This window comes from Colletotrichum siamense, assembly GCF_013390195.1.
Source record: "Colletotrichum siamense strain Cg363 chromosome Unknown KSG_Cg363_contig02, whole genome shotgun sequence".
NCBI lineage: Eukaryota > Fungi > Ascomycota > Sordariomycetes > Glomerellales > Glomerellaceae > Colletotrichum > Colletotrichum siamense.
Genome location: NW_023501015.1, coordinates 5,776,135 through 5,803,458, shown reverse-complemented (window position 1 = coordinate 5,803,458; position 27,324 = coordinate 5,776,135). Strand labels below are relative to the sequence as shown.

Below are 27,324 nucleotides of genomic sequence, written 5' to 3'. Positions count from 1 at the left end.
AGCAGTAAGCTTATTTCAATCATGCGGGGAACTGGTCAGGGAGACGGCGATCCCAAGCTTGACACCTGCAGCCGCTCCAATTAGACTGTACCCTCGGAAGTTGAAGTGCATCGAACGGCATATATATTTTCCCTTGTTACAGACATCAACCCCACGAGGTCAGTCTGCACATGCCATACCAAAGCGGGATTCCGCCAATGGAAAAGTCGCACGACAACAGAGCCAATGCGAGTGTACGTTCACATCATGGACGATATATCTGAACTTGATACTAAATTAGCAATCCCAAGCTGTAGCTGGTTCGGCCTTTGGAAGTAATTATTATAAAGCCACATTGAATGTCGCTGGTATTTGCCAGCTTGACCGTCTCCTCATAGTAAAGACAACTCTTGGAGATTCCCCTATAACAGACACGAGATGAAGGGAAAGTCCACCTTTTTCAGCCTTCTGGCCTTGCTTCGCTTTGTCGCTGGTGCTGCCGTGGGTTCCCACGACGGTACACGCCTGGATAGACGCGCGGAGGGTACCGCTGTCGTCAACCTTGCTCAGACCTCGGGTACTCCTCAGCACTTAGCTTCAGGCTTCATCTACGGTTTGCCCGACAATTCAGATGGCTCTGCCAGCACTGCTATCCCTAGGGAGCTCGCTGAGGGCACTGGGTATATATATAACCGTGCCGGCGGAGCTCAACTTCCCTCTCCCAGTCTAGGCTACGCTTCTGGCCAGCTCACGGTATGTCTGATGTCCACCCTGACACCGGATCCATTATCTGACAAGCTTCTACAGGGCCGCCTGCAATCCTTCTCTTCCAATTACAAGACTGCCAGGAGTCACGGTGCCGGCTTTCAGCTGCTCGTCCACGACCTTTGGGGCGCCGACAGCGTCCAGGGCACCATTCCTTGGCCTGGCGACAATGGCAATTGGGCGTTTTTTGACACGTTCCTTACTCAGGTCATTGCTTACATCAAGAATAACAATCTTCAAAGTGGTCTTGAGCTTGATCTGTGGAACGAGCCCGATGCTCCTCAATTCTGGGGTGCTTCGTACGATCAGTATCTGCAGACGTGGACACGCATGTATCAGCGCTTCAAGTGAGTTCCAAGACACCAAAGCCATTTGAATCGGGCCCACATAATGAAAGCAAGTAATAGTCACTAATCAAGATTAGGTCTGAACTTCCCAACGTCCCTATCTTAGGTCCATCCATCTCACAACCACCAACCACCGGCAACACTCGATGGACTGCTTGGCTTGACCACGTCAAATCAACCAACACTGTGCCAGACAAGTACACCTACCACATCCTCACCTCTACTGGCTCCGCCTACATTCCCCGCAATGCGCAGGACGCCTTGAAGAGCATGACCTCAGCCCGCGGCATGGCCATGAAACCTGTCAGTGTCAATGAGTACGGCGCCATCGACGGTGGTGACCAGACCAACTCAGCCAGTGCATGGTACATTGGCGCTTTCGAGCGCGAAGGCGTCTCTGGTCTACGTGCCCACTGGGGTATGGGCGCGGCCAATTTGCACAACGGTATGGCGGGCCTGGTCAACTTCTCGGGGAGCAACTACTTCCGCGCTGCGCAGTGGTGGGTGTACAATTACTACACCCATTCCATGACGGGCAACCGCGTCGCTACTACGTCTTCGGGAGACCGTCTATTCGAAGTCTACGCCACCCACGGAAGCAGTGCCAATTCGGTCAAGATCCTTACCGGCCTCAAGTCATCCGCTGGAGACCGGGTCTATGATGTGCGTGTCACTGGTCTCAGCGCCGTGGGCATTTCTGGGACCGTGAAGATCCGGACACTCCGTTTCAACCACGTCGACTGGTGGCTCGAGGGTCCCGCGCCTACTGATCTTGGTACTGTTACGCACACCGTCACAAACAATGAAGTTACCTTCTTTGTCGATCCGGACAATCAGTACACCGCTTATGCTTTCGAATTTGTCAGTTAGAGGGTCTACAAAGCACTTGGCAGAGAGTATGTATTGTCAGAGTATCAAATATGCATATATGTGTATATATACATCGATGATAAATGGTTGAAGTGGGCCTGCGTAATGTGGCTTCCCAAAGCACAGCATAGGTGATCGCAAACCATGACCGAGGACAACTTACACCATACCAACGAGAAGCCGGCAATAGTGGCAAGGTATATACTGAACTAGATCGTTAATTATGGTACTCAAAATGTGGCAAAGAGGAGATTTTCGGATGCCTGGTGTATTTTCTCCGTGTTGCCTGTCCCTTGAACATTGGAGGTTGATAATTCAAGCTTTCCATTAGAGCTTAGTAGACCTTGGCACGAACCTGTAAGACATCTCACAATGAGATAAGCTCATGATTAGGCCCCAGTGAGCCCCACCAACAATCCACTTCACTTGCATGGGCAAGGTCAGTCTGAAAGCGATCTGAGATCCCTGGTCGTCTTGTCTTCTGCCCAATCATGAGATCAATACATGTCACTGTCTTCTTGTAATTACTTTGTTTATCATCTACGACCACGTAAAGAAATTCTACACACATATATTTGATTTCGGTTTGTTTGGAAGCAGCACCACATCACTTGCTGGAAAGAGTTAAGTGCCCGTATGCTAAGATCACCTCTGGGTTTGTAATATGAAATGTGCAGCTGCCGTACTTGTCTTCAAATGATTTACTTCTACAAGGAACTCTGGGCCCAGCCTCACAACTAATCCCTCTCGCCATTGATCTAACATCGTCTCAGCCACCGCAAGGCACTTCTCGCTAGGCCGCCTGGACGGATCTTGCCAGCCAGCGGCTGCTTCCGCCAAAAGGTTTTCCAGAGACCGGAACGTGAAATAAAAGTCTGACTCAACATCACCCTGGCGACTGTTTTCCAGTACCCGATGAAACCACCTTCTATCGCCGGCTGCACTGATTAACACGCCAAACAATAGCGTTGTCGTGCTTGTTGCATGAGCATTACGTTTGAAAGAAATTCGGACCAGAGCTCCATGAGCTTCGGTAGCGTTGGAGCTTTCTGAGGACAACCGAGAGGCTTCAAATGGAGGTCCCGCAATCTGAAACTTTCTCATCCTAATAAATCCGGCTCTTGACCTCCTATGTCTCGGAATAGCATCAATACTCTCAATTGAGAAACCCTCAGATGAAGGGCTTGAGTCTGGGGAAACTGGAATGAGAAGAAGGACCGCATACTCGCCAAGACTATTCTTTGTGTCAGGATACGTAAGACGAGATTCTTGCTCACTGCTGTCGAATCCCCTCGAAGGGACAAAGATGTCGAGATGAGTCGCTTCGACACCATCCGTCTTAAGCGACAGACGGTTCTTCCAGCACAGCGCAATAGGCCTTGGACAGTCTCGCACAACCTTGTAAGTGCCCAACGTCGGTGTCTTTTCCAAAGGAATCCCGACGAGATGCCCATCCGTTGTACCTGCCGAGAGCACGGCGATGTACTCAAACGGGCGAAGCCAAATGTCCGAGCGGGGCAGCTCAGCAAGTCGGATGATTGGAAGCTGGATGGAGAGGCCAAAATTGGTCATCGAGTACGGCACCGGCCGACTGGATTCGTCCCTTGCAGGATGGTACTCCCGCGCGTTTCTAAAGTTACGGGGCGACGGCGCCAGCATGCTCGTCCACGATGGCGGATCATCCTCGTTCCAAGACCAGCAGAAGAGCGACTCATCTGTGGAGATTCTGAGTATCTCTTCCTGCAGCCGTGTGAAGGCCCTCGAGCCCTCGCCGTACAGCAGCGGCATGTTGATGTCGAAAATTCCGAGCATGCAGTACGCCATATCTTCCACGCGGGAAGTCTTGCGACATGATAGCCAAGACATCCTCTCTGCGACGCTGGCGCCGGAGATTGGCGCTATGCGCTTCCTCTTGTAAACCAGGTACGCGGTGCTGATACCGGTGACCTTGGAGATGGTTTCCACCAACGACTTTCGCGTTCCGACTTGTCTCCACTCCCGGGAGAAGAACAAGACCTGGCGGGGGGCTAGAAGCTCCTGCAGCGTCCAGCCGCGCGTGAACCACTGACTTTGAGATATCCTAGACAGCAGGGCATCTTTGGAAGCGGCTTCATCGCAGTCTTCGGCCTCGGAGACGTCAGAGAGGTAGGCGTAGCAAATCTCGGCGTCCCTGTACCACGCGAACATAGAGTTGATGGCCTCAGCCAGCTCAGCCGAGCTATCCTTGTCGATGCAGTTGGTGTCGATCCAGAGATACCCTATGTCTTGGCTGATTGCATGTCTCCGGGCGAGCTCAATCTTTTGGAACCCTGTCCTCTCGCGGGCGACGGCCATGTTCTTCCAGTCCTCGAAGGAGACCTCGTCTGGGCCCCAGGTATGGGAGAGGATCGCATAGCGGGGTACATTGTCGCCGATGAACTCTTCCAGCGCGAGGGTATTCACGTTGATGAGGCGCATGGCGTGGAGACCTTGGGAAACAAGTGCGGTCGACAGATGCAGATTGCCGTCTTTGTGCCTTGGCTTCGATTGGCCAATGATTTGCAACACTGTTTCAAGCGGTGTGGGAGACTTTAGTCACACATGTCAGCCCCCGCTGATCCACGTTGTTGTCGCGATAAAGATCCAGTATGTTGCGGCAGCTGGCAACGGCTGGCGAGGAAACTGGTTAAGGACGTTGAACCGTAAATGAACTTCCATAGGTATTCACAGGTGGTGGTGATAGTGGTGATGAAGTTATTTAATCGCTGGTACGTCCTTGTTTCCGACCGGATACTGGTGAACGGCAGGTCGTAAGGGTTCTTGTCTCATGAGTTGGGGGAAACGGGCTACCTGGTACTTCATTTGCCTTATTCGGGAGGAATTGGACGTCGCACCACATTCTCTATTGACGTGTCTTGATAGACCTATGTTGACTCAGATGTGGAACTGTTGAACGCTCGGCAACGCCTCAGAGCCATTGATTGTTAGACATTCCATATTATCAGGCTCCCTGTAGGCGCTGCAAGATAAACTACCTCGTCCGCAGTTTCTCAGGTTACTATTAAATGTCATCCACGACAATTCTGCCTGACTGATCCTTTCAATCCTGAACTCAAGTTGGCGGCAACCACAATGACCAGCATCAAGGATAGCGGCGAGGTTGCTGTGCAGGAACAACATCAGCACCTGTCAAAGTGGCGCGTCAGCTCGTGAGTCCATTCTCAGAAACGTCGTGCCAAAGCTGACCAGGACCAACGGCAGACCTTTTTTCCAGACCGTTCTGGTTGGAATCGTTCTTTTCCTCAACCCCGGAACCTATCTCGCTATCACAGGGCTCGGCGCCGGCGGGAAACAGCCCGAACTGATTGGGAATCGTCAACGATGCTAATGTCGTTCTTTACACCCTTTTTGGTGCATCTGCGGTTGTTGGTGGCGGCGTGATCAACAAGATCGGGCCTCGATATTCCCTTATGATAGGGGTTACTGGCTATCCAGTGTACTGCGGCTCTCTCTGGTTCGTGTGACAATATCGAATTGATCTGCAATTTCGACTGACATGTGGCCAGGTGGATAGACAAAGGCGAGGGGAAATGGTTCGTGTTATTCGGTGGTGCGTGGTTAGGTCTCTCGGCTGGTATATTATGGGCCGTTCAAGGTAAGAAGCCGACGGCCTTGGGCTCGTTCAATCTGAGGTGTGCTAGGATATGAAATGCATGCACATCGGTGGCACAATGTCAATTCGGTACGCATAGCTGACCTCAGTCAGGATATATCTGCACGTGCTACCCGATGGAGTCTGAAAAGGGCCTCTACATCGCGACAACGTGGATTTTGAATGCTCTAGGTTCTGTTGTTGGATCAGGTAGGAGATTCACTTCTCTGTAATGGCGCACGCTAATGGGTTATTGTAGCCGTTGTCCTTGGAATCAACATCAGCAACACCTCCTCGTCGGGGGTACCGCCAGCGGTATATCTCACCTTCATCTGTCTCGAGTGCGCCGGGATCTTCGTGGCGGCTCTTCTGATGGACCCAAGCAAGATCAGACGCAACGACGGACGACCAATAGCCTCGTTTGATGCAGAATCCTGGTCCCGGGAACTGAAGAGCTTGTTTCTAACCTTGAAAGAACCAAGAATGACCCTTATCACGTTAGCGATCTACAGCTGCGAGATGTACCTGTCGCTATCGGGGTCGTTCAACTCCTTCTACTTTAACTCGAGGACAAGATCATTGGCAAACGTGAGACCATGCGCTAACTCACGCCTGCTGCAAGAGAAAACGCTGACAAGTGAAAACAGTTTTGCTATTGGACCATCCAGATCGTCGGCTCAGCCGCCATCGCTTGGACATGTGACGCAAACATCTTTGGCCGCCGTCGGCGTCGCGCCTTCATCTCCGCCGCCTTCGTTGCCGTTATCATGGGCGGCACCTGGATCACTCTTCTGGCCTTTCTTGCCTCCAACGACTTTGACCGTGCCGGCCCTGTCATCGGCATCGACTGGACGGATGGCCGACGTTTCGCTGGCCCCTTTGCACTCTACATGTTCCTCGGCGCTTCATACCCGATGTTCCAAAACTCTTGATATGGGTGTATAGCACCTTCTCAAACGAGCCGCGGACGCTCGGCCGATACAGCGGGTACTTCAAGGGTGTTCAAGCGTTCGGTACCGCCACGGCTTTTGGGATCGATTCAAGATATGTCTCGTTTCTCCATCAAGCTATTTTGTACGCGACTTTGATGCTTGGGGGGCTAGGCCTGGCGTCAGTTAGTATGAATCGATATACGAGCGATACGACGTACGGTCAGGAGGAAGGGGTCGTTGTACCGGAGGTGTTTGAGGGACGTTACTAAGCGCTAGCGAATTACAGAACTTCACTTTATCAGAGGGTTCTTATTTTCCTCGTCTTGGATTAAAATTGAATTCCATATAGGAGCTGTTAGGCATTCTAGTATTCAATTTTATAGTGACGTAGTTGTAGGCTATCTAGGTGTTTTATGAAGCCTTCTTGTAGTCCACCTTAAGGAGCGAACTTTGTTGTTAGGTGAGTTCAAAGAGTATCAGTGATCTCTATCATTTCGAAGTAATGCAGTGGACTGACTGGTTGTAGCCTGTTGATGGGTTAAGCCGAAAGACATCCATGTGAACTCGAACCATCTTACATGATGCAATACGTCACAAGGCACAATATAAATTGAAAGCTATGCACAAGCTTTCGGTTAAACCCCCCCCCCCCCCCCTCCTCTTACTCCATGATATGTGTTCCACCTGGGGTTAACCAGAAGCTTGCTCGATTCTCAACTTCGTTCTTAGCAATATCAAGATCTTTCAAACAAACGAGCAGAGTATCTTTTCCACACTCTCTCTGGCCAGTCATCTTTCATATGCTGTAGCCAAGCAGCCCACGCCATCCCAACCCAAAATCACAAAGTCGACTGCACCTGTCGCTCGCGCAGCGCCTGCTGCTCACGCGCCGCCCTCCTCTTGGCCTTCTTCTGATTCTCAAAGAAGCAACACAACCCACACCCTGCAACGACACAAAAAAGCACAATCGGAGGCACCGTGATCAGAATTATCATCTGCCGCTGAAGAGCGTTCCCTCCCTGACTCGGATCGCGACAAGTATCATCTTGACATAAATCACCCGTCGGCTCAGGGCCACCGGGAACCCAGTAGTTCACGTACCCTCCCAACGGAAGCTCGGGCGGTGTCGGCGTCAGCGTCAGCGTCTCCGCAAGTGCAATCAAGTCAATTTCGACCCCCAGACTTGTTGAATTAGCTCTTTTTTCTAGCGTTTTTAATTACTTGCCTAACTTGCAATTAAAACAAGTCAATCACTATATAAATGACGTCATATAGACTTCCTAATCGGGTAATTTTGAGGTTATCTACAGCCTCAGAAGCCCTCGAGAAGGCCCCTCGAGAAGGTCCCTCGAGAAGGCCCCCCAGAAGGCCCCTCGAGAAAGCCCCTCGAGAAGAGCCCACCCCCCCTAGAGGGTCCCATAAAGGGGGGCCCTCACGTATGCTAGTATAGCTAGCTGTGCTAATAAGTGAGGCACTAGCTGATCTAAAGCTTCCTATTAGCTAGATTATAAGACATCAAGTTAGTCAAGTCAATCGGAGGGGGTGGATTTGACTACTTGAGGGATGGCGATGGCCTCACTTTGACTAGTTGACTTGAATAGTTTGCCAATCCGATTGCACTTGCGGAGACGCTGGTCAGCGTCGCCCTGTCCGTCTCGTCCCAGCTGATCACCCACGCGGGCTGGATCATCAGGCCCGCGGTGAAGGGCTCCTCCTCGCCCGCGAGTACGGCGGTGTATGTGACGTGGTCCTGGGCGTGGAGTGTGCCGACGCAGATGGGATGGTTGATGGAGTTGGGGCGGCTGCCGTCTGGCCAGACGTCTTCGCCGCTGAGAGATCATGTTAGACGGCGAAGGAAACTCTAAGGGCAGGGATCCGGGGGCTTTACGGTGCGCACCAATAGGCTTTCGTGATGGTCGAGAAAGCGGTCATTCTGTGGGCGTGCCATCCTTCTGGACACACGACAGGGCTGAGAATATGGTTCGAAGGACTGAGCTATACGACGATTGGGTGCGATATAGATAGATCGCTTCAACGTCGCCTCCATCAGCATGGAATCTGGTCCATTGACGCCGCATTTGGCATTGGGGCGGGGCCGCAAAGGGGGTTGTGAGAAGAAGACATCTCGCGGTTGTAGTCGGTGTATCCGTTCTCGTGGAGCAGAGTCGATTGGAATGCTAAAGAAACTGACATCAATGGCGTCCGCAAGCGTCAAGAGATGCTGTCAACTGGAATGTGGTCATGAAGTAGTCAGAGATTTAATACAGACGTCTGAAGTTAGTTTATCATCTCCCGCAAGCGCGTGCTGGCTCGTTGGCAAAGGCTTGAAAAGTGGTAAAGGAACGTTAGCCACTGGCATGTTGTTGGAAGTTGACATGGCATGGACATGGTCCAGCGGATAATGTCACCGCGAATGGAAAGTGCTAATATGCTACGCCTGACTTGGCATGCATGAGGTTGCTCGCTTTTGGCGGAAGTGAATGCGGCGTGGCAGGGAACCTCAGCAAACGAGCATTTTAGCCGGACAGCCAGCATCGATCTGCCATCCATGGATGCCTAGGACCTCGCTTAACCCACAAAAGAACATGACTTTTTAGAACTCAGGCGGTGTCAACTGAGATATTTGAACTACGTGTGGCAACGCCGGGAGTCCAAGACAAAGAAAGCTTTACGCTGGCCAAAGATTTCTGTGGACATGTTATTTAATGTCAACGGCCAAGAACTAGGGTTTCCACAACGGCCAAGGCTCAATCAAAATCATCACCGTACATGAGGTCGTCGTCAAAGTCGTCATCGTCATCTTCATCATCTTCATCGTCGTAATCGGAATTGCCACCTGCCGGAGGCCAAGCCGTATGGAATGCAGATTGCATGGCAGCATAGACACCCGAAATCTGATCCATCTCGCGAGCCAGAATCGCGCAGATGTAGCACGCCTTGGCAGACCCTGGGCCTTTGCAGCCTTTGATAGGGCACTGGCGGTCGGCGTCAGTGTACCGCGTTAGCATGGGAGACGAGTCGTCGTTGAGCTGCCACGGCTCGCGGTCCGCGCTCCGGACCCCAAAGTTCCAGACCATGTAGCCCATGGGACTCATCCCGACTACAAACTCGTCGTCGACGGCGATTTCTTCGATCCCCAGACCGTCATAGAATACCTTCTCGTGCAGCGGGCCCAGGACCAATGTCGAAGACTCGTCGGCCACACATACCGCGCTGTAGCCCCAGACCTTCCCGGCCCATTCGGTGAACTGGTAGATCCCGGGTCCGTCCTCATGCGGCCGCCATTTCTGCAGGTAATATGTCTGCCCATTCCACCTGCGGCCGCCGCTCGTCTCCGGGCTGCCATCGGGACTGCCCCACACGGGCCGTCGCATGCCGAGCTCGTACTCCTCGAAGGTTTCCGAAAACGTCTCCGTGAGCGTGTCGAAGTTGTACCGGAAGACAGGAAGATCGGGAGTGGCCATTTCATTGGGAATAGCCTGGACTAAGCCGTAGAGCCCATGTGAGGTGATTGGCTCGCCGTACCGAACGTATACAAAGGCAGAATCGGGGCTTGACACGCATACTGGTAGATGGAACGAATGCCGGAAAGACTTGGTGTACTTCAAATCCACAAACTTATAGACGGTAATGGCGAGTTCAAGCTCGCTGTCCACGAAACCTTCTAAAAACGCTACCGTGCCATCGATCGTTAGCAGCGAGATTGGGTCGGCAGGATACGCCAAGAAGAGCGCAGCAAGACGGTCGGGAGTGGAACTTACGATCTTCCTCTCCATGTGCAAAGTAGTAGATCACATTGCTTTCGGTCGGGTGAAAAATGAAACCTTCTGGGCGGTCAAGGTCCAAGTCTTCATAATCCTCAGCATCCCTCGTAAAAGGAGGGAGTTGCAGCTTCGCGAGCCCGGTGCCCCAGCGGAACACGTGCGGAACGGCGTAGATTGGGTTGATGATGGAGAACTCAAGCACTGCAGCTTCTGCATGGGCAGTGATTCTCTTGACGCGGTTTGGGAGGGTGACGCGTCGGAACTCCTTTTTATCCATGTGGTAGACGATCCTTTTTCCCGATTAGCTTCTGAATAGGTCACGGGGGTGGATGCCGCAACTTACATGGTGCGGTCGGTGGCGCGGTCTACGAAGATAATGATATTCTCAGTCATGGTCCAGATTACAAAATCTCTCTCGCCCTTTTCCACCAGATCCGGCAGCGCGACGAGGGATCTGGTTGTGTTGCGTAGATCGTCGATGAAGATGGCATAGGGGTCAACATGCCAGGCGAGGCGCCCGCTGGAGTATGCAAAGTGCCTCTCGGTGTGCTCTGAAGGACGAGCGCCTCTTTCAATTGCGCCCTCAACGTACGCGACGGTCTTTTCGTCCATCTCGAATGTTTTGGTCTGCAGAATGTCGTAGAGCATCTCGCTCACGGCGACTGTGGAGATGAACTTTCCATCGATGCGGGGTATTGTCTTGCCTGCGGCGGTGACGAAGGTTTCCCACGGTGAATCGCTGGCATGCGGGTGCGACGACGGCAGAGAAACCAGCGCGGACAGTTCTGGGAAATGAGTAGTCACCAGGTGTTTGGCAACGGAGGGTTCAGTCCAGACGGTGCGCCATCCCTTGGAGACAGCAGCGCAGGCGAGGGCATCCTTCGTGGTCAGATACTCAGCAATCATGGAGACGAGCTCGCTGGGAAGATCAGACATGGAGCTCATCTGCGGTGTTCTTGCGTTTACCATGGTTCGGAGAGCGACGAGCTCCCATGGCGATAAGTTGTCGACGAGGTGCTGCAGGTTGGCGCGGCGGTACAAGATTTCGGAAGCCTGGTCGTCAGCTTTGAGGCGTGAGAACTGCTCAGAAAGCAAGTTCACGGGATCGTTTTTGGTCATCTTGCGGGGACAGGTCTTTGCTTTGCTTAGAATGTCATCGAATTGATGGAGATCTGGAGAGGGGGGGGCACCCGCATTTTGGTGGAGAGACCTGAAGGATGTCGTCCGTCGTGGCGTTGCATTCCGAGCTGAGAAAGTGGGCCGTTGGAGTGGGATGACCTCACCGGGACTCACCTTGGCCTTGACCTGATGCCCTCAGGTGAAGCTTCGGTGAAGGGGTCTCGGGAAGCTCGGACACAGAGTGTAGACCCGCAATGTGATTATTTGCTGGTGGTGCACCTGTCGCCAGGTGCTCACAGCCACGCTTCTTCCCATATCGTAGACATCAACATGCGTCACTCGTTACAACCTCACTCTTACAGTCTCTGTATTTGGAGACAGTCGCTTTTATATAATGCGTATCAAATGCTTGCCATCACGATATTCTTCACTAGGGAAGGATTCCTCGTCCTCCTGGGCCGCAAGAAATCGAGGATCCATCTCGTCGACGTCTTTCCATGAGTACTTCGACACTTTCATGGTGCCAATGCGACGATACACCCCTTTTTGAGAATCATGCACCCCTAGTAGAAGCATCCAAAGCGTCCAAGGTGAGGCACTTTTGAACGTAGGAAGATAGTATCGTGTCGCAGGAGTGTCCTGGCTGTCGAATGCGGTTGTCGTGGGTGAGTCCAAATGAACTTTGATCGGGGACATGGTTTCGATGAGTTCGCCGCCGATATATATCTTCCACTTGTATACCTTCATCCGTTTGTCTTCCGAAAAGGGCCCGCTCCGCAGCATTTCAACGCGTCTGAGCTGGCCCCAAAGTCGCAGATATCCGCTCTTGAGCAAGCCAGTCGTGTCGTTCGTGACATAGTCGAGCTGTACATCGTGCACATTGCATAATGCCTCAGCCCTTTCCACAGAAGAATGACGAACGATACGCGAAGTACCTTTGCCAGGACCTGCCCAAGACCACGAAGGCGCTACATACGCGACACGCGCAGCCTCTTCTTCGCGTATCGCGGACGATGTGAACGTCTCTGGTGCCTTGTTTTCTCTCACTGTTCTCCACATCAAGTCTTGCTCCAGTGTACTTCGCCACAGACCGGCAACGTACTCGTCGCCGGTGAATGCCCTGATTCGTTTCGCAATGGCAGACATGGCGAGGAGCCTGTCTTGGGGGTACGTCAGGGCGCACGTTGAGTATTTATCAACGAAATTCCACCAGCTCAAGCGGTACCCGGCTGTATCAGGCTCCATTAGATGGAAAGTAACGACATTGCTATAGGCTTCGTGATTGTCGAAACTCTCAAACCCCTCTGTGGTTTGTCTGCTGCAGCACTCCCATGCAACCTGCCATTCCCCAAAGTGCAGCACCCGAGGAGACAGAGTTCGTTCTTGGAAGACCCAGCCTCTGCTGTTAATGGCCGAATCATTTAGGTGTTGCATGAATCCTTGGAATGCAGAGACTTTGTATTCCCCTACAGAACCATCATAAGTTCCCTGGACGATTTGTGGGGTGAAGGCTTTGGTGTTGCGAGTAGTGAAGAGCGAATGGTTTGCGTCGGGAGCGTCGACGGCGGCGATGTTGCAGTACGAGTTGGAATAGACCTGGTCCATGAGCGTCGACTCGATCAGCCAATCCGCTTTGTCGTCTCCTCTTTGGATGATGCACAGGGAGTCAATCCACAAGTATCTGACCCCCAGTCGTCTGGTGGTGGATATGGCATCTCGGTAGAGCTGGGGAAGCTGCTCTGCGGGTATCCCTCGTCGGAATGCGTCGATATTGTCGGTAGTAAGAACAAGACAGTCCGCAGAACCCCAGCAATGGCTTAGCGTCATAAATGGCCCTTCAATAAACCCTTCAGCAGAAATGACCAAGCGTACATATGCTGCTGAGTCGTCAGGGTGCCCACAGTCCAGGAGCCGAGTTGGGAAGCGCGCTGCATCTTTTTGTAGCGGGGGGTTGCACCTCTTGTGCTCCTTAAAGCATCGATCTATCCATTGTTTCGCGATTGAGAAGGTGCTTTCAGAATCTGTACGGCGGGAGAGCTCTTTGGACTGAAATGACGCTGGTAGAGCTGTCAGATACCTAGGCTGAATGCAACATTTAGATATCACCGTCGGGAAGACATCTTACGGTTCTTCTTGGATAAAAAGAAAACAGCCTCGTCCTCCCAAGAGCTATTTCTCCCCTTGAAATTTGGACATACGCCAATACATTCAGCCAAGAAACCGCCATAAGGACAGTTGCCATGGAACAAAAGGCTTGTCGTATCAAACTCACAGTCCCAATCGATATCAGCATCGTCGGATGGTTTCCTCAGCTTGGACGAGTGCAAAGCCCAGAATGTGGTGCAAATGTGGCATCCGGCTTCCATGGATCTTCTCTGGCTCTCTAAGCTTGGGTGGTGGATTGCCTCCTTCCCCATGTTGTCGTTGGCAAAGTCCATGGGCGAGATGGAGCTTTGACACACGCCGCAGACCATTGTATTGGCGTCCATGGTTCCGAATGCGCTCCTCATGAATCCCTTTCAGTCGTTTGTGGTTGAGGAATCATGGATGAAGTTGGGTGGAGGTGCAGACAGATGACAGCCTCGTCGGTCTGCCCACTGCCCTCGCTTGGGCACCCAATTGTGTTGCTTGTCCATATTGAATCCATGTCAGTCATCCTGCTGGAGGATCATTCCCCTGCTGTAGGATTGTCTCAACTGCATCGCATCCAGGCATCCAAGGGGATAGTCCGATCTCGCTACCCGGGTGCCTTAGGTTAGCCATTCAGGTAGGTAGGCAGCCTTATGTAAGCATCTAATTGCCGCCAGTTCCTGCACCCCGCGATCGGATTTCGGACAGGTGCCCGTCTTGCAGGCGCTGCAGAAGCCATTCACCCGGGTGCGCCCCCCTAAAGGCGTCCACTGAGCAGCAACGGCCCTGTGCTATGAGGCGAACGGCGAACGCGCTGCAGACTCGTGTCAGCGTCCGAGGCGGCTCCCAGGCGGTCCCTGGACGGATTGCGGTAGGAGGGCAGATAGGCACCGAGTAGTGCAGGGAAGGGCCCACTTGGGGGTCGAGCACGACATCATTCGCGGCGGTGGTATGCGACAGGAGTGGCCGAGTGACCTGCTGACGTGCGAAATCGTGACTCCGACTCACCACCAACAAGCAGCAAATACACCCCAAGTCGCCTCCTCCTCCATCCAGGTGCCGTTCTGTTGCCGTGCCTGGCTGCTTGCTACCCTCCATCTCGATTTCGATTGCCCGTCGGTCGGCCTTTCCCCAGTCAGTGCCCTTCCCGAGGCATCTCCTTCTCGGCTTCCCGTCTCCACGTCATGTTCCTGACTCCTCCTCTCTGCCCTCTTCACTGATCCGTTCCATCTTCTCTCCTTTCCCGTCGTTCTACACTCCATTCCGCTGCGTGGTCTGGTCCGGTTCTCCTGTCCTGCATTTTCGGAGGAGGAGGAAGAGCGGCTGTTTTGTTTCTTCCATTCAATCAACCCTCCTCAATCTGTCACGCCCCCGACCGCCGACGCCGGCGCCTCTCCAATCGCAGTCAGCTACCGTTGCCGACATCCCAAGTCCGAGAGCTTGATCCATCATCATGGCGCGCGCCTCGAGCCCGCCGACCCCGTCCGATGACCGGACCCTCGTCGCAGCACCTCCCGACGACGACGATGCCTCTTCTACCATCAGCCGCCTGAGCTCGCGCTCTTCCCTCGACCTCCTCCACCGAAGCTCCTCCCACCGCCGCCGAAGCCGCCGCTCCGCAACTACCTGGCGAGCAATTTCCTTCGTCGCCGCACTTGTCTCCGCCCTCTGCGCTGGCTCCATCACCGTCTTCTCCATGTACGGCCACATCTTCCAAGAGCGCCTGCACTACACCCAGTTCCAGGTCAACGGCCTGGCCATCAGCAGCTCCATCGCCCTCTACCTGCCCGTCTCCATCCTCGGATACATCTGCGACCGCGTCGGTACTCCGCCGCTGTCGTTGCTGGCCGCGATACTGTTTGGTGGAGGATACGCTATTGCTGCGGGCACATACCGCCAGCTCGAGGATGAGAACTTTGGAGGTCTGCGCGACATGGCCGGAAGGCGCATTTCGGGCGGCCCCGATTGGACGTATCCCCTGATGATCTTTGCGTTCGTCTGCGTCGGTGTCGGTACGTGCTCCATGTACCTCGCAGCCGTCGCAACCTGCGCGAAGAACTTTGGCAAGGGCAAGCATCGCGGACTGGCTCTGGCGGTGCCCATTGCTGCGTTTGGATTGAGTGGCATGTGGCTCAGCCAGCTTGGGAGCCGTGTCTTCTACGAGAAGCTGCCGGACGGATCGGCTGGGGACCTGGACGTCTTCCACTTTTTCGTCTTCCTCTCCATCCTCTTGCTGGTGGTCGGAATCGTCGGGGCCTTCACTCTGAAGGTTGTCGACGAGGAGGAGATCATTGAGGAGGCTGTCGAGGAGCTCGAGCGGAGCGGTCTCTTGGAGCGCAGCACGTCGTTCCTGAGTGCTCGCAGCGGCGGCAGAGGATACGGCGCGATTTCTCAGATTGCCGACGAAGAGGATGGTGGAGCTCTTGGGCCGGCTGAGGACGATGCAAAGCTGAAGAAGAAGCTTGTCCTCAATGCTGAGACACGAAGCTTTCTCACGGACCGCACCATGTGGTACTTTGCCCTAGGCTTCCTGCTGATGATTGGACCTGGTGAGGCCTTCATCAACAACCTCGGCACCGTCATTGGCACCTTGTACCCCCCTACACGGCAATACGTTGGCCCCCCGACGTCAGCGGCCACCCATGTGTCCATCGTCGGTATCACCAGCACTGTCGCACGACTGGCGACGGGCACCTTGACCGATCTTCTTGCCCCGTCTCCCCAGACACAGCATCTGCAGGTGTCCTCGAGCCCACCCTACATTCGCGGCAGACTAGCCATTTCCCGCGTTGCGTTTCTCCTCTTCTTCGCCATCATCCTATCTCTGGGTCTTGTGGCCCTGGCTTCCGGCTTCATCCAGGAACACGGCGAACGCTTCTGGATCGTCTCCGGTCTTGTCGGCTCTGGGTACGGAGCCGTCTTCAGCCTGACGCCCATCATCATCACGGTTATTTGGGGCGTCGAGAACTTTGCTACCAATTGGGGCATCGTTGCCATGTTCCCGGCTCTGGGTTCGACGATTTGGAGTCTGGTCTACTCGGCCATCTACCAGTCCGGCGCTACGAAATCGCCTTCACCCGGAGAGGGCGGAGACGTCTTTTGCTACGGCATGCAGTGCTATGCGTCGACATTCTGGGCCATGGCCGTCACCGTCTGGGTGGCCTGCGGCATGGTCCTTTACGCCTGGAAGGGCAAGAACGGATGGGTCCAACGGGGCATTGTTATTTAAACCTACCTTATTTACATATACACTGCAGACAGATCAAGCATGCACATCGGCGTTCAGGAAACAGGGGGAACGGTCTTGGGTAGGGCGCATCATATCTATCGCCATGATTTCATTGGGTATATATCGCATAAAGTCATAATATTTCGGGCCAGTCCTGTTTTGCCTCTTGTGATCGCTACCATTCTCTTTCATCCGCACACCGTGCTCTCTCCCTCATAACATCAACAGCGCAATGAGGGTGGCGGCTCCCATCACCAGCCCCGCCATCAGGGGCGTGCTCCGCGCCGCCGTGCTCTCCCTCTCAAATTCGCTCATCGTCTTCATGCAGATCCACTGCGAATACAGCAGCTTGTCGAACAGCACGCTCATCACCGGCGTGTACCCGTTCAACCCGCCCGTCGGCGTCGTCGTCCCACCGTCCTCATCAAGAATCAGCTCCACGTCCGTCAGCTTCATCAAGTCGTACGCCGCCGGCAGCGTCGGGTGGCAGCCGTTGTTCGCGCCAGCGTCCTGCGCCGGCGTATCCGGGGCGTCGGGCCCGATGATCTCGGCCCCCGTGATATTCACCGCGCCCGCGATCAGGTTGCAGTGGAAGTTTTTGTCCGTCCGCGTGCGCTCCTCGAGGTACATGGCGACTTCCTGGCAGCGCGGCAGGTCCTCGTCCTTGGCGTGCTCCGCGCGGAAGTCGTCGACGTAGCCCGTGATCTCGTCCATGCAGCTCTGCTGCAGCCACGAGGAGCAGTCGGTCGTCTCGTCGTCCTTGACCTCGTGCGCGATCGGCAGCGTCTGGAAGAGGTGCTGGAAGATGAGCGCGCAGCCCTTGGGGTACTTTGGCGAGGACAGGTTCAGGCCGGCGGGCGCGCCGAGGTAGTACGACTGCGTGTAGACCTGCTTCTTCATCCAGTTGGAGGAGGAGGAGGATGTGGCGGGGCCGTTGTGCAGGGTGGCTACCGTCACGGACAGCTTGCGGATGTCGGTGATGTTGTTGTCGTCGATGGGGATGTCGAGGACCTCCGGGGCGATGCCGACGCGGCGCAGGACGGAGCCGCCGAGGGTGCAGTTGGACTCGCCGACGAGGTCGTGCACGGCGCCGGCCGGGCAGCCCACGTCGGCGCAGCCCTTGAGGGCGACCTCGGTGAGGATGGGGACCGTTGCGAGGGCGGGCCGGACGCCGCTCCCGGGACCACCGATCCCCGCGGCGAGGAGGGACCCCATGAGGGGGAGCGGTCTCATTTTTCGGTTCTCCCCCGGTCCCTTTGTGATGTTTGGTGGTTGTGCCTTGTTGTTCCTTGAAGTTGCTTAAGGCCAAGACTTCTGTCGTGCCGCGTTCGCGAGGCCCAAAGCCAAGAAAGAGACGGCCCCCTTCGCTTCTGGGGAGCCGTGGAAACCGATGACACACGGTTTACTGTTTTCTTCAGTGCGGCCGATTGGGCGAAGCGGCAGCAGGCGCCTTTCGCGTCTCACGGCGCGCGCGGCCGTGTATGAGTGAGTGCGTTGGTTAGGTAGGTATGAGTGCGTAAGAGGTGGTAATGTCTTGGGTGCGTCTGGGGTGGCCCGGAAAAGACGGCAGCACGGCGCAGGAGGAAAAGGCTCGTCGCGCAGATGTGAGCGGCCAGCAGCGCGGCGGCGGTGGGGAAGAGGAACAGCTCTCACTCGAGGCTTTGCGGGACAGCGGATCCGACCATGCTACTGCTCCTCGCTTATGACGTCCTTCTCCTGCGTTTGTTTCGTTTCGGGTTGGATGTTGAAGTGTTGCTGGCCGATTACAGCTTCATCAGGAAGAGTGTGAAGAAGAGAGTCGTGTGCGGGGGGTGGACTGGCCTTTTTTTTTCTCCCTCACTCACTCCAGCTGCTGCGGATTACATCAACACACACGGCGGCAGGCAGGCACCACGGGCGAGCGAAAAGAATACCTCCGTGGGAGTCGAGGATGGGGTCGCGTGGTGCGAAATGATAGGCGACTGGGCGTGGGTTTTCTTGGCGTTTTCTTGGCACTGCTCACCGATCCTTTGCTTGGGAGGGACTCTGGTGATTAGCTAATGTTCTTCCCTGTTGCTGCTGTTGTTTGTAGGTCCAGTTCCATTTAATGTGGCCGTGTCTTTTGGGTTTGATTAAGGACATTGCGGTTGATGCGGGAGTGAGAGAGATGGAGAAGTAGTTGAGATGACATATGCATCGAGGACTGATAAGGTTTGTTGGTGAACGGTGCTGTTTTAAGCATGAACTGCATCTCGGGCTTGGGTTTCGTAGAGTGCCGGGCGGGAGGGATTTTGGTACACGATTAGGAGAGCTTTTAAGGTATGACTAAGGTCGTTAATTGTTAGGTTCCTTCGATAGCAGTTCCGGGACGACTTCCGCGGAGGGTGGTCTGGCAGGGGTCTCCCTTGTTCGGAGAGGATGGGAACATGCAAACAAGCTTCAATCTCGAGCGAGAGATCTCTGTGATTCCCCATGGTTCGCGAACCATGCTCTGGGGATTCACTAATTACACATAGCCAGAATGATAATTGAACATAGTAGGTCCGCTATAACTAGATCTAACTAACTAGAGGCTAGGATTTAATAAAAGATAAAGCTTTTCGTTATTAATATACGATTTTTTTTACTACTATAACACCTCTATATTAGCGATTATATCTAATTATCTATTAACACTACTATTATTATTACTACTCTTATTACCTTTTTAATAGTATTAATAATTAATAATAGTAATAATACTATTATTAAACTTAACTTATTCCCTTATATAATTATTACTAAAGATATTTATAAGAATCTCTTTAATAGTGCGTTAAGTAAGAGTTACTACTTCTAAAAAGTATATACTTATAAGCTTAATAAGGATAAGCTATATAATAAAAATACTACTATCTTATATATTAATATTATTTATAACTATACTACCTCTATATATAAGTAATATATAGATTAATATATTAGTAAGTTAGTTAAATATAACTACCTATAGTATATTAAGATTATTTATTATAAAGCTATTAGCTTCTATTATACTTATTATAACCCTACCCTCTTATATAACTATAATAGTATTAATAGGTAGTATAAAGTTTTATTATATATATAATAATAATAATAACTTAGTAACTTAGCCCTCACTAAGTATATTAAAACATTATTAGCTTTTATATTACTTACTACTACTTAAATCTATGAGAATATTTATAAGGATTAGTTATAGTATAATAGTAATAATAACCTATTACCCTACTTTATTACTAATATTAATATATATAATATTTAAGCTACCCTCTATACTTAAAAGTATAGCTCTTTCTCCTCCTTCTAGCTTTTTTTATATATATTAGAGGCTTATACTATAGATTATAAACTTATCTATAAAGTAAGTAGGGGTAGTAATAACTATATTAACTATATTATATAAGCTTATAGCAACTACCTTAATTTATAGTATAAGAACCTTAATATCTTCTTATTTAATAATACCTATAAGATTAATAAGTTTAAAATACTCCTACTATAAATTATTAGTATTACTTACCTCTATATTATATTTAATATTACCTTTAGCTTTATTAATAGTAAGGCTAAGGATAACTTTAAATAGTTACTTATAGTAATATCTTAGTAAGCTTATAAATATTAAATATACTACTTTATAGTTATTATTAGCAATCTTAATAAAGTATTTAAGTGTACTACTAGTCTTATTTACTTAGGCGTTTAGTAATAGATCTATATATAGTATATTATAAAAAATATTAATTATTATATATAAACTAAGTAGTATAAGCTTAATAATAAACTTAATTAAGAAGTACTTACTTAGAGTAATATAGTTAACTTAGATTATATTATCTCTTAGTACTAAGAAGTTAAGGATAACTTTAACTATACTATTATATTTATACTACTTAACCCTACTTTAGTAAACTTCTTTAGAGGTATACTTATATTAGATATAATAGTAGAAGTAAATTTACCTATTTATAATATTAATATAATATTTATAGCTTTATATAATAATTTTCCTCTCTCTTAAAATAGTATAATCTTAGTATAGAAAGCTTATATCTATACCCCTATAGAAGATAGTTTTTTTAAAGCTTAGAGTACTTTTTATAAATACTTTTTAGAATAGAAGTATATTATAGATTATATTTTTAAGATATACTTTCCCTATAAGGAGGAGTTTACTAACTTTTCTATTTAGTAACTTTAGAATTATAATATTATTATTACTTTTTATATAGAGGAGGCTTATATACTTCTTAAATAGTAGCTATATTATATACTAATAAGCCTTAATACTTTTTATAAGAAGATCTAAAAGATAAAGTAGTAGATAATATATATATACTAAAAGAGTTAAAACTAAATTAATATAAATTATACTAAAGTATAATAAGTTTATAATACTATTATTAGTTAAAAAGGTAGGCTTTATTATATTTAAACTAATATATAAGTAATTTTTATTAGTAGATAATATTTAGTATAAAAAGAAAGACTTACCTATTTATAGTAGCTTATTTACTTAGTAGTATAGCTTATTTTACTGCTATATAGTATTTAGCTAGTTTTACTAAAGTAGAACTTTTACTCTAAATAATATAGATCCCTATTAGTACTTTTTAGATTACTTTATAAGTTTCTCTAGGGAGTATATTTATATAGGAACTAATAGCTATAGCTACTTACGCTAGATATTAAGGCTTTATTTATAGAATAAGACCTTAGTGTAGTACTATATTAATTTAAACTTAAACCTTAATATAAAACGCTTAAAGCTATACTAAGCTAGCTATAGTATTAAGTTAGCTAAGCTATAAGAGAGACTAAGTTAATATAATATAACCTCTCCTACTTTAAGACCTTAAAGCTACCTTAGAGTTAGCTATATAGTAGAAATAGAAGTAAAGCTAGAAGTAGTATAAAAGCTAGGGGTAGAGGCTAATCTATAGTATAAGCTAAGCTATATAAGATTTATATTATTAATAAGAAACTTAATTGCTTTAAGGATATATTTTATATATTTACTATTAGGTAAGCTTTACTAGTATTAATAGTAAGTAATATAAATATTATTAATTTAGAGGTAGTAATAGTAATAGTAGTAGTAGTAATAATAGTAGCTCTAAGAGGTATATTAATAAGAGGTAGAGCTAGAGGGAGGGCTATAAGGGGTGTAGTAGAAGGTATATAGTTTATATATTAGCAGCTATTAGTATAACTAATACTATTAGCGCTAAAAAAGCTAGATTAATAGTTAATATAGTCTCTATTAACCTTTTTATTAAAAATCAAAAAAACGCTAGATCTTATTAAGTTATATTAATTACTATAATAAAAATTAAAAGCTTTAAAGTTATATAACTTTTGGGATTCCTAGCCTCTGGTTAGTTAGATCTAGTTGTGGCGGACCTACTATGTTTAATTATCATTCTGGCTATGTGCAGTTAGTGGATCCCTATGCTCTGTCTGTTTCGCGAACCAGACCAGCCAGTTTGAGAAGAACTATCTAGTATGACTGTCCGGCAAAGAGGACTCAAATGAGGCTGGCCGGTGGTCACCGTCTGACGATTCGGGCGGAGCCAATTCATCAGGGAGGGCTGTGCAAGGAAACAAGAAGCCAATGGAATCCAGCAGACCCGCGCGCCCTGGATTGCACAAGCCACGAACCGTGCAGCAGCCATGTACGCACCGCGCAAACACGCAGACGCGAGTTATCACGCATCACTTTGCTGGAGACACCGACTGTTGTTGAGGTATGTTGTTGCAGGCGATTCGGCTGCCTTTTCAAGGCAATCGCACGAAACTTGGTCGAATCCAGCTTGGCTCCCTCCCTGCGCCCATGACGCTCATCCGCAGCATGTCAGCTCGTTCACTCAGGCTATGTTCATAAAGCGTGGCGATGCCCCGCCGGCCAGCACATCCTGAGGAAAGCAATTTATCGACTTTGAATTCAGTCAGTCTCTGTACAGCCCACGCCAAGAAAAAACTCAATTCAACAATCCACTCCGGCATGAACATAGCTACCGCAAACCATGGATCGAATACCGAAGCGTCTTGGGGGCCTCCTTCGCATGACAATGGGACGCCGCCGCTAAGGGCCCAGCTGGAGGCGGCCATGTGCACGACCCTCCCCCTCGGCGCCGCCGACCCCGCGCGGTCCTTCCTGCCGAACGACGAGCTCCACCGGCTCGTCACCCCCGCATCGGCGCTCCGGACGCTACGGGAGTGCGCGCCCGGCTTCACGGAGGAGATACGGAGCATCTTCGCCAACGCTGTATTCACCGGTTCGCCGCAGACGGTGAAGATCTTTGCGATCCTGGTCCTGATTGGTCGCGCCGATGCGATCTTCAAGTTCATGGACAACTCCATCAGCGACGGCGACCTGCCCCTGGAGCTGACTACTGAGAGCAGCACGGTCGTCGGGTCCTTGAGTGCGCCTAAGTGTTTCGACCTTAGGCTTGCGGGTCTCAATTATGATGATGTCGTGGCGTTCGAGGAGATGCAGTGGAGGGTCTGCGTGCCGGTGATGGAGGAGTTGGGCGCCGAGGGCGAACCCTCCCGCTTCCACCAGAAGACCATTCTGCCGTTTATCTGGGATGGGCCTGCGGCGCCGGTGATACAGCAAGGCGGCCATTCGAGGGTCTACCAAGTTCGCATTCACCCAGCACATCTTTATTGTGATACATCAGAGGTATGACAACTCTATCCCGAATAATCTTCTTCCTTGGCGCTAATAATAGATCTAGAGCCGCACTCATTTCGCGGTCAAACAATTTGAATCTTCGCTCGACAACGGCATTTTTGATCGCGAAGTCTCTGCCCTTAGGCGCTTCAGCGACGCCCCAAACATCAGCCCTTTTCTCACCGCCTTCAAGCACGGCTCGACGCCGTATCTCGTCCTCCCCTGGGCTGATAATGACCTACAATCCCTCCTGACCCAGACCGACGCACCAAAAGATGAGGGACAGGCGGCTCTCACCGTAAAGCAGATGCTCGGCATCGCGGAGGCCCTCAAGGCAATTCACTACTGGCGCGCCAAGAGCCGCAATAAGGCGGCTGGCAGCTCTGCCGGCGCCGCAGCCGCCGGGCACGGTTACCACGGCGATCTCAAGCCCGAGAACATCCTCGTCATGGACGGCCGCTGGAAGCTCGCAGACTTTGGGCTCTCGTCCGTCCGTCAGCAGGCAGCGGCGACGACGGAGCAACAGCCGCTGGGTTTCTCGCCGACGTATCGTGCCCCGGAGCATGACGGCGGGCACTTCGACGGGCAGCAGGCGGACATGTGGTCGCTCGGGTGCGTGATGAGCGTCGCGGCGACGTGGATGGCTCTGGGGAGGAAGGGCGTGCGCAGCTTTCGCGCGAAGCGCGCTCTGCGTGGCGATGTTGCGGCGCGAGAGAATGGCAAGGTCGACGACTCCTTCTTTGAAGCCCGGGACAAGAAGAAGGGCAGCGGGCTACGGGTGAAGCCTGCTGTGACGCATGTGAGAAAACGGCTTCCAGCCTCCATTCCAAAGAGATGTTCACGGTTCACTGACCTTCTTGTCATAGTGGATCGACAAGCTTCACCAATCTCCCACCGCCAGCCCTCTCATCCACGATATTCTCGACCTGGTCAAGAATGGCATGCTAGAGGTGGATGGCGACAAGCGGATCACTAGTGCCCAGCTCGTGGATAGGCTGAGGGAGATCCATCGCAAGTGCTCTGATGAGCCGGAGTACGCCAAGCCTGATCCTCGTGCGACGAATAAGGCCGTTGTTCCTAATAAGATTGACCATGCGGAGGCCCCGCGATCCATTAGCGTAAACATGATGCGGTTCCCTTACAACCATGGCACCTGGCCGCTGGATTCCCACCAGCTGGCCCCGCCCAGCTTCAATCCGGAACCGGACGGGAGGTCTTCGACATGGGCGGCGCCCGAGCAGTCATTTGGCGTTTCAAGTCTGGGACTCGGCAGCGACTTGGCCGTGGCGAATCCGGTATCCCATACCATCCCAATGGCCAGTCCCAAATCTCCGCGCGGTAAAAGGCGACGAGATGCGGAATCGAGATCGCCGGCGCAAAGCAAGCGCCAAAAGTCCGCGTCCCTCAGGTCTCCCACTGACAAACCCTCCGGAGAACTCTTTGCGTGCCCATATTTCAAGCATGACCAGGAGAAATACGGCACCAAGGAGTGGAACTCATGCGGTGGCCCCGGATGGGAGATTCACAGATTAAAGTAAGACGAACAACCCACTCTCTCACGCCGGATCGTCCTGTAGCTAACGGTGATATAACCAGGGAGCACCTGAAGCGTGTCCACCGGGTCAAAGGCCACAGGTGCAACTGCTGTCTCCAGAGATGGTCCACCCTGAAAGGGCTGTCTGAACACCAGCGTTCCGACGTTCACTGCATCAAGCAGGAGGACACAGGAGATGACAGCATCGACGAAACGCAGTGGGGAAAGATCCAGGAGAGGAACCGGGGAATGGAGGGCGCCGCCAAGTGGACGGAGATCTACAAGACCATCTTCCCGTTGGACGCCGTCCCATCTCCTTGTAAGTTGACCGGCCGGGGGTGGCCACATAGTCTGGTTGTTTGACTGATTGTGTCTTTCCTATCCAGATCGTGATGAGTCGACGAATGACTCGACTCTTGCCGATTTCAGGAACTTCCTGGAAAATACCATGCGGCAGCAAATCAGTCCTGCGGGGCAGGTCAGATGCCAGAACGGGTTGGACTTGCTCACTGAATTCGAATTGTCCAGATCTTTGTCTAATTCAACGACTACATCTGCGATTCCCTCGCTCGTGGTTGACAACAGCCGTTGCGATACAGTCATGACCACATCGAGCTTCGAGTCACCCGTGTTTGCGGAGGCATCGCCGTCGATCATTAGCTTTAGTACTGACGCCGTTTTCGACATGTCTCCCTGTGCGCCTGGAATGCCACAACCCTTGTCGTTCAACGACTTTCCCCTCTTTCCGCAATCGCCTCATGTCGAGATGGGGGCAGGCTGGCAGGCGCCGTCCTTCCCTCCAGTACCAGGTCTGGCGGCATATGATGGGGATAGGATGTTTCCCGACGGCTCTTCGGGCCCCGCGATGATGTGAAGGCTGAGGCCATCCGTTGTATTCGATCAACGGATCAGCCTAAGGTAGGAGCCTGTTCAGATGTTGCTCTGCTATGATGAATTAGATATTTGCTTCGCGAGGGGCTATGATGCAAGGGTTGACGAAAATTTACGGCGTTGTTTTGGGTTCCTGAATTGAATGGGAAATGGGTGCTGTTAGAAGGTCATCGCACCAGACGCGCAAGCCTGTCTACGCAACGGAATGAGCAAAGCCAACTTTTGATTCGCAAGAGTACTCGAATTCATCACTATCCTATTTTGACGCTGTTTCATTCATCATATAGATTTCATCAGCATTTCCTATGACGGGCACGTGTGAATATGGATAAATCCTTAGAAGCGACTCACTTAAGGCAGGGTAATCAGAAAATTCCTGCTGTACCTTGTCCTGTAGGTGGGCACTGACAACATTTCTGGCATGCCAATATGAAGAGTGTCCTTGTACTGTAACACTTCCACGTGGTCCTTTCGCACCAGGTTTCGGCCGCATTTTCGAATCCACGGGGCCCGAGATGGTTTTTCGCTGGTCTTTGACAAAGCCGAAAGGCTACATTCGCATCAGCGGGCTACCAGATTCTTTCATGGAGTTCGTCCGGCTCACATTGCTCCACTGATCACATTGTCAATGTACCAGTAGTAGTACAAGGAGTTTGGGGGCCTAAACCGGTGTGTCTCTTTTGGCAGATCATACATGATGCATGGCTGTGGCTGATTCAATGTAGATAAGACCTTCGCAATCTGTTGCCGAGTTTGACAGCACCACCGTGGCAACTTTCTTCGAGCGAGCTTCAGCCCTTTTCCCGCTGCAAACTATGCAACATCCTCTTTGAGGCATGGATCTCTTTCTACATCGCCAGAGGCGACCTGATCTCCGTCTCACAAAAGTTCCCAGCCTTGTATCAATTTGGATCCTCCTCCCGTGGTTCAATGCAACCTTTCTACCCATACTCTCCACGTAAACGGCCGCCCCCAAAGCCAAGGATCAACGATGTTACGCCCTGTTGGTTCATGAACTTCTCGACCGCAGCGTTCTCGTGAGCCAGAACAGTCCGGAGGCACTTCAACCGAAAGCAAATTTCTTCCGTCTCCAATTATGGCCCTCATCGGAAGAACTAGCCAATTCTCAGAACATGATATGAAGGTTGAATGGTCCATCTGTGCCTCTTTTAATGACGGAACTCGAAGCCCGCGTTTACTTGATCTACTTACAGCCATCGTGCGCTTATGCGTACTTGATCATGCATAACATCAACTAATGTAAGGTACTATAAATTCTGATGGGGGACTCTGTCAAGGTAGCGCACAGCCTTACCGTCGGAGTGAGAGCCGATTCAAAACTTTGCCATATCTCGCTTGATGTTTGCAGTAGCCTCGGCATAATATCAGGAAGCTTTTAGCTTTCGTAGAGTTGCCCCCGCGGCGGTGTCTTTTTCGTTGCCCTCGGCTGAAGT

General features: G+C 50.9%; 7 protein-coding genes across 7 annotated transcripts; 3 read left to right on the top strand and 4 right to left on the bottom strand.

The window, feature by feature from the left end:
• Window positions 1-417: 417 nt before the first annotated feature.
• CGCS363_v003511 (uncharacterized protein) lies at window positions 418-1,961 on the top strand (the record flags this gene model as incomplete). The annotated part of the gene is made up of 3 exons (XM_036635360.1): window positions 418-732; window positions 787-1,091; window positions 1,169-1,961. The coding sequence occupies 3 exons, from the start codon at window positions 418-420 to the stop codon at window positions 1,959-1,961; spliced, it is 1,413 nt and encodes a 470-aa protein (XP_036500357.1).
• Window positions 1,962-3,061: 1,100 nt separating this feature from the next.
• Window positions 3,062-4,418, bottom strand: CGCS363_v003510 (Vegetative incompatibility protein HET-E-1; the record flags this gene model as incomplete). The annotated part of the gene is made up of 2 exons (XM_036635359.1): window positions 3,062-3,195; window positions 3,239-4,418. 2 exons carry the CDS (start codon window positions 4,416-4,418, stop codon window positions 3,062-3,064), a joined length of 1,314 nt encoding a protein of 437 aa, XP_036500358.1.
• A 654-nt stretch (window positions 4,419-5,072) lies between these two features.
• CGCS363_v003509 (uncharacterized protein) lies at window positions 5,073-6,524 on the top strand (the record flags this gene model as incomplete). The annotated part of the gene is made up of 5 exons (XM_036635358.1): window positions 5,073-5,149; window positions 5,507-5,595; window positions 5,707-5,802; window positions 5,852-6,180; window positions 6,240-6,524. The coding sequence occupies 5 exons, from the start codon at window positions 5,073-5,075 to the stop codon at window positions 6,522-6,524; spliced, it is 876 nt and encodes a 291-aa protein (XP_036499401.1).
• A 2,747-nt stretch (window positions 6,525-9,271) lies between these two features.
• CGCS363_v003508 (uncharacterized protein) lies at window positions 9,272-11,407 on the bottom strand (the record flags this gene model as incomplete). The annotated part of the gene is made up of 3 exons (XM_036635357.1): window positions 9,272-10,197; window positions 10,286-10,578; window positions 10,632-11,407. The coding sequence occupies 3 exons, from the start codon at window positions 11,405-11,407 to the stop codon at window positions 9,272-9,274; spliced, it is 1,995 nt and encodes a 664-aa protein (XP_036499400.1).
• A 387-nt stretch (window positions 11,408-11,794) lies between these two features.
• On the bottom strand, window positions 11,795-13,896 carry CGCS363_v003507 (uncharacterized protein; the record flags this gene model as incomplete). The annotated part of the gene is made up of 2 exons (XM_036635356.1): window positions 11,795-13,464; window positions 13,680-13,896. 2 exons carry the CDS (start codon window positions 13,894-13,896, stop codon window positions 11,795-11,797), a joined length of 1,887 nt encoding a protein of 628 aa, XP_036499407.1.
• A 1,094-nt stretch (window positions 13,897-14,990) lies between these two features.
• mch1 (putative transporter mch1) lies at window positions 14,991-16,766 on the top strand (the record flags this gene model as incomplete). The annotated part of the gene is made up of 1 exon (XM_036635355.1): window positions 14,991-16,766. One exon carries the CDS (start codon window positions 14,991-14,993, stop codon window positions 16,764-16,766), a length of 1,776 nt encoding a protein of 591 aa, XP_036499406.1.
• A 213-nt stretch (window positions 16,767-16,979) lies between these two features.
• Window positions 16,980-17,999, bottom strand: CGCS363_v003505 (uncharacterized protein; the record flags this gene model as incomplete). The annotated part of the gene is made up of 1 exon (XM_036635354.1): window positions 16,980-17,999. One exon carries the CDS (start codon window positions 17,997-17,999, stop codon window positions 16,980-16,982), a length of 1,020 nt encoding a protein of 339 aa, XP_036499409.1.
• Between the last annotated feature and the right edge of the window lie 9,325 nt (window positions 18,000-27,324).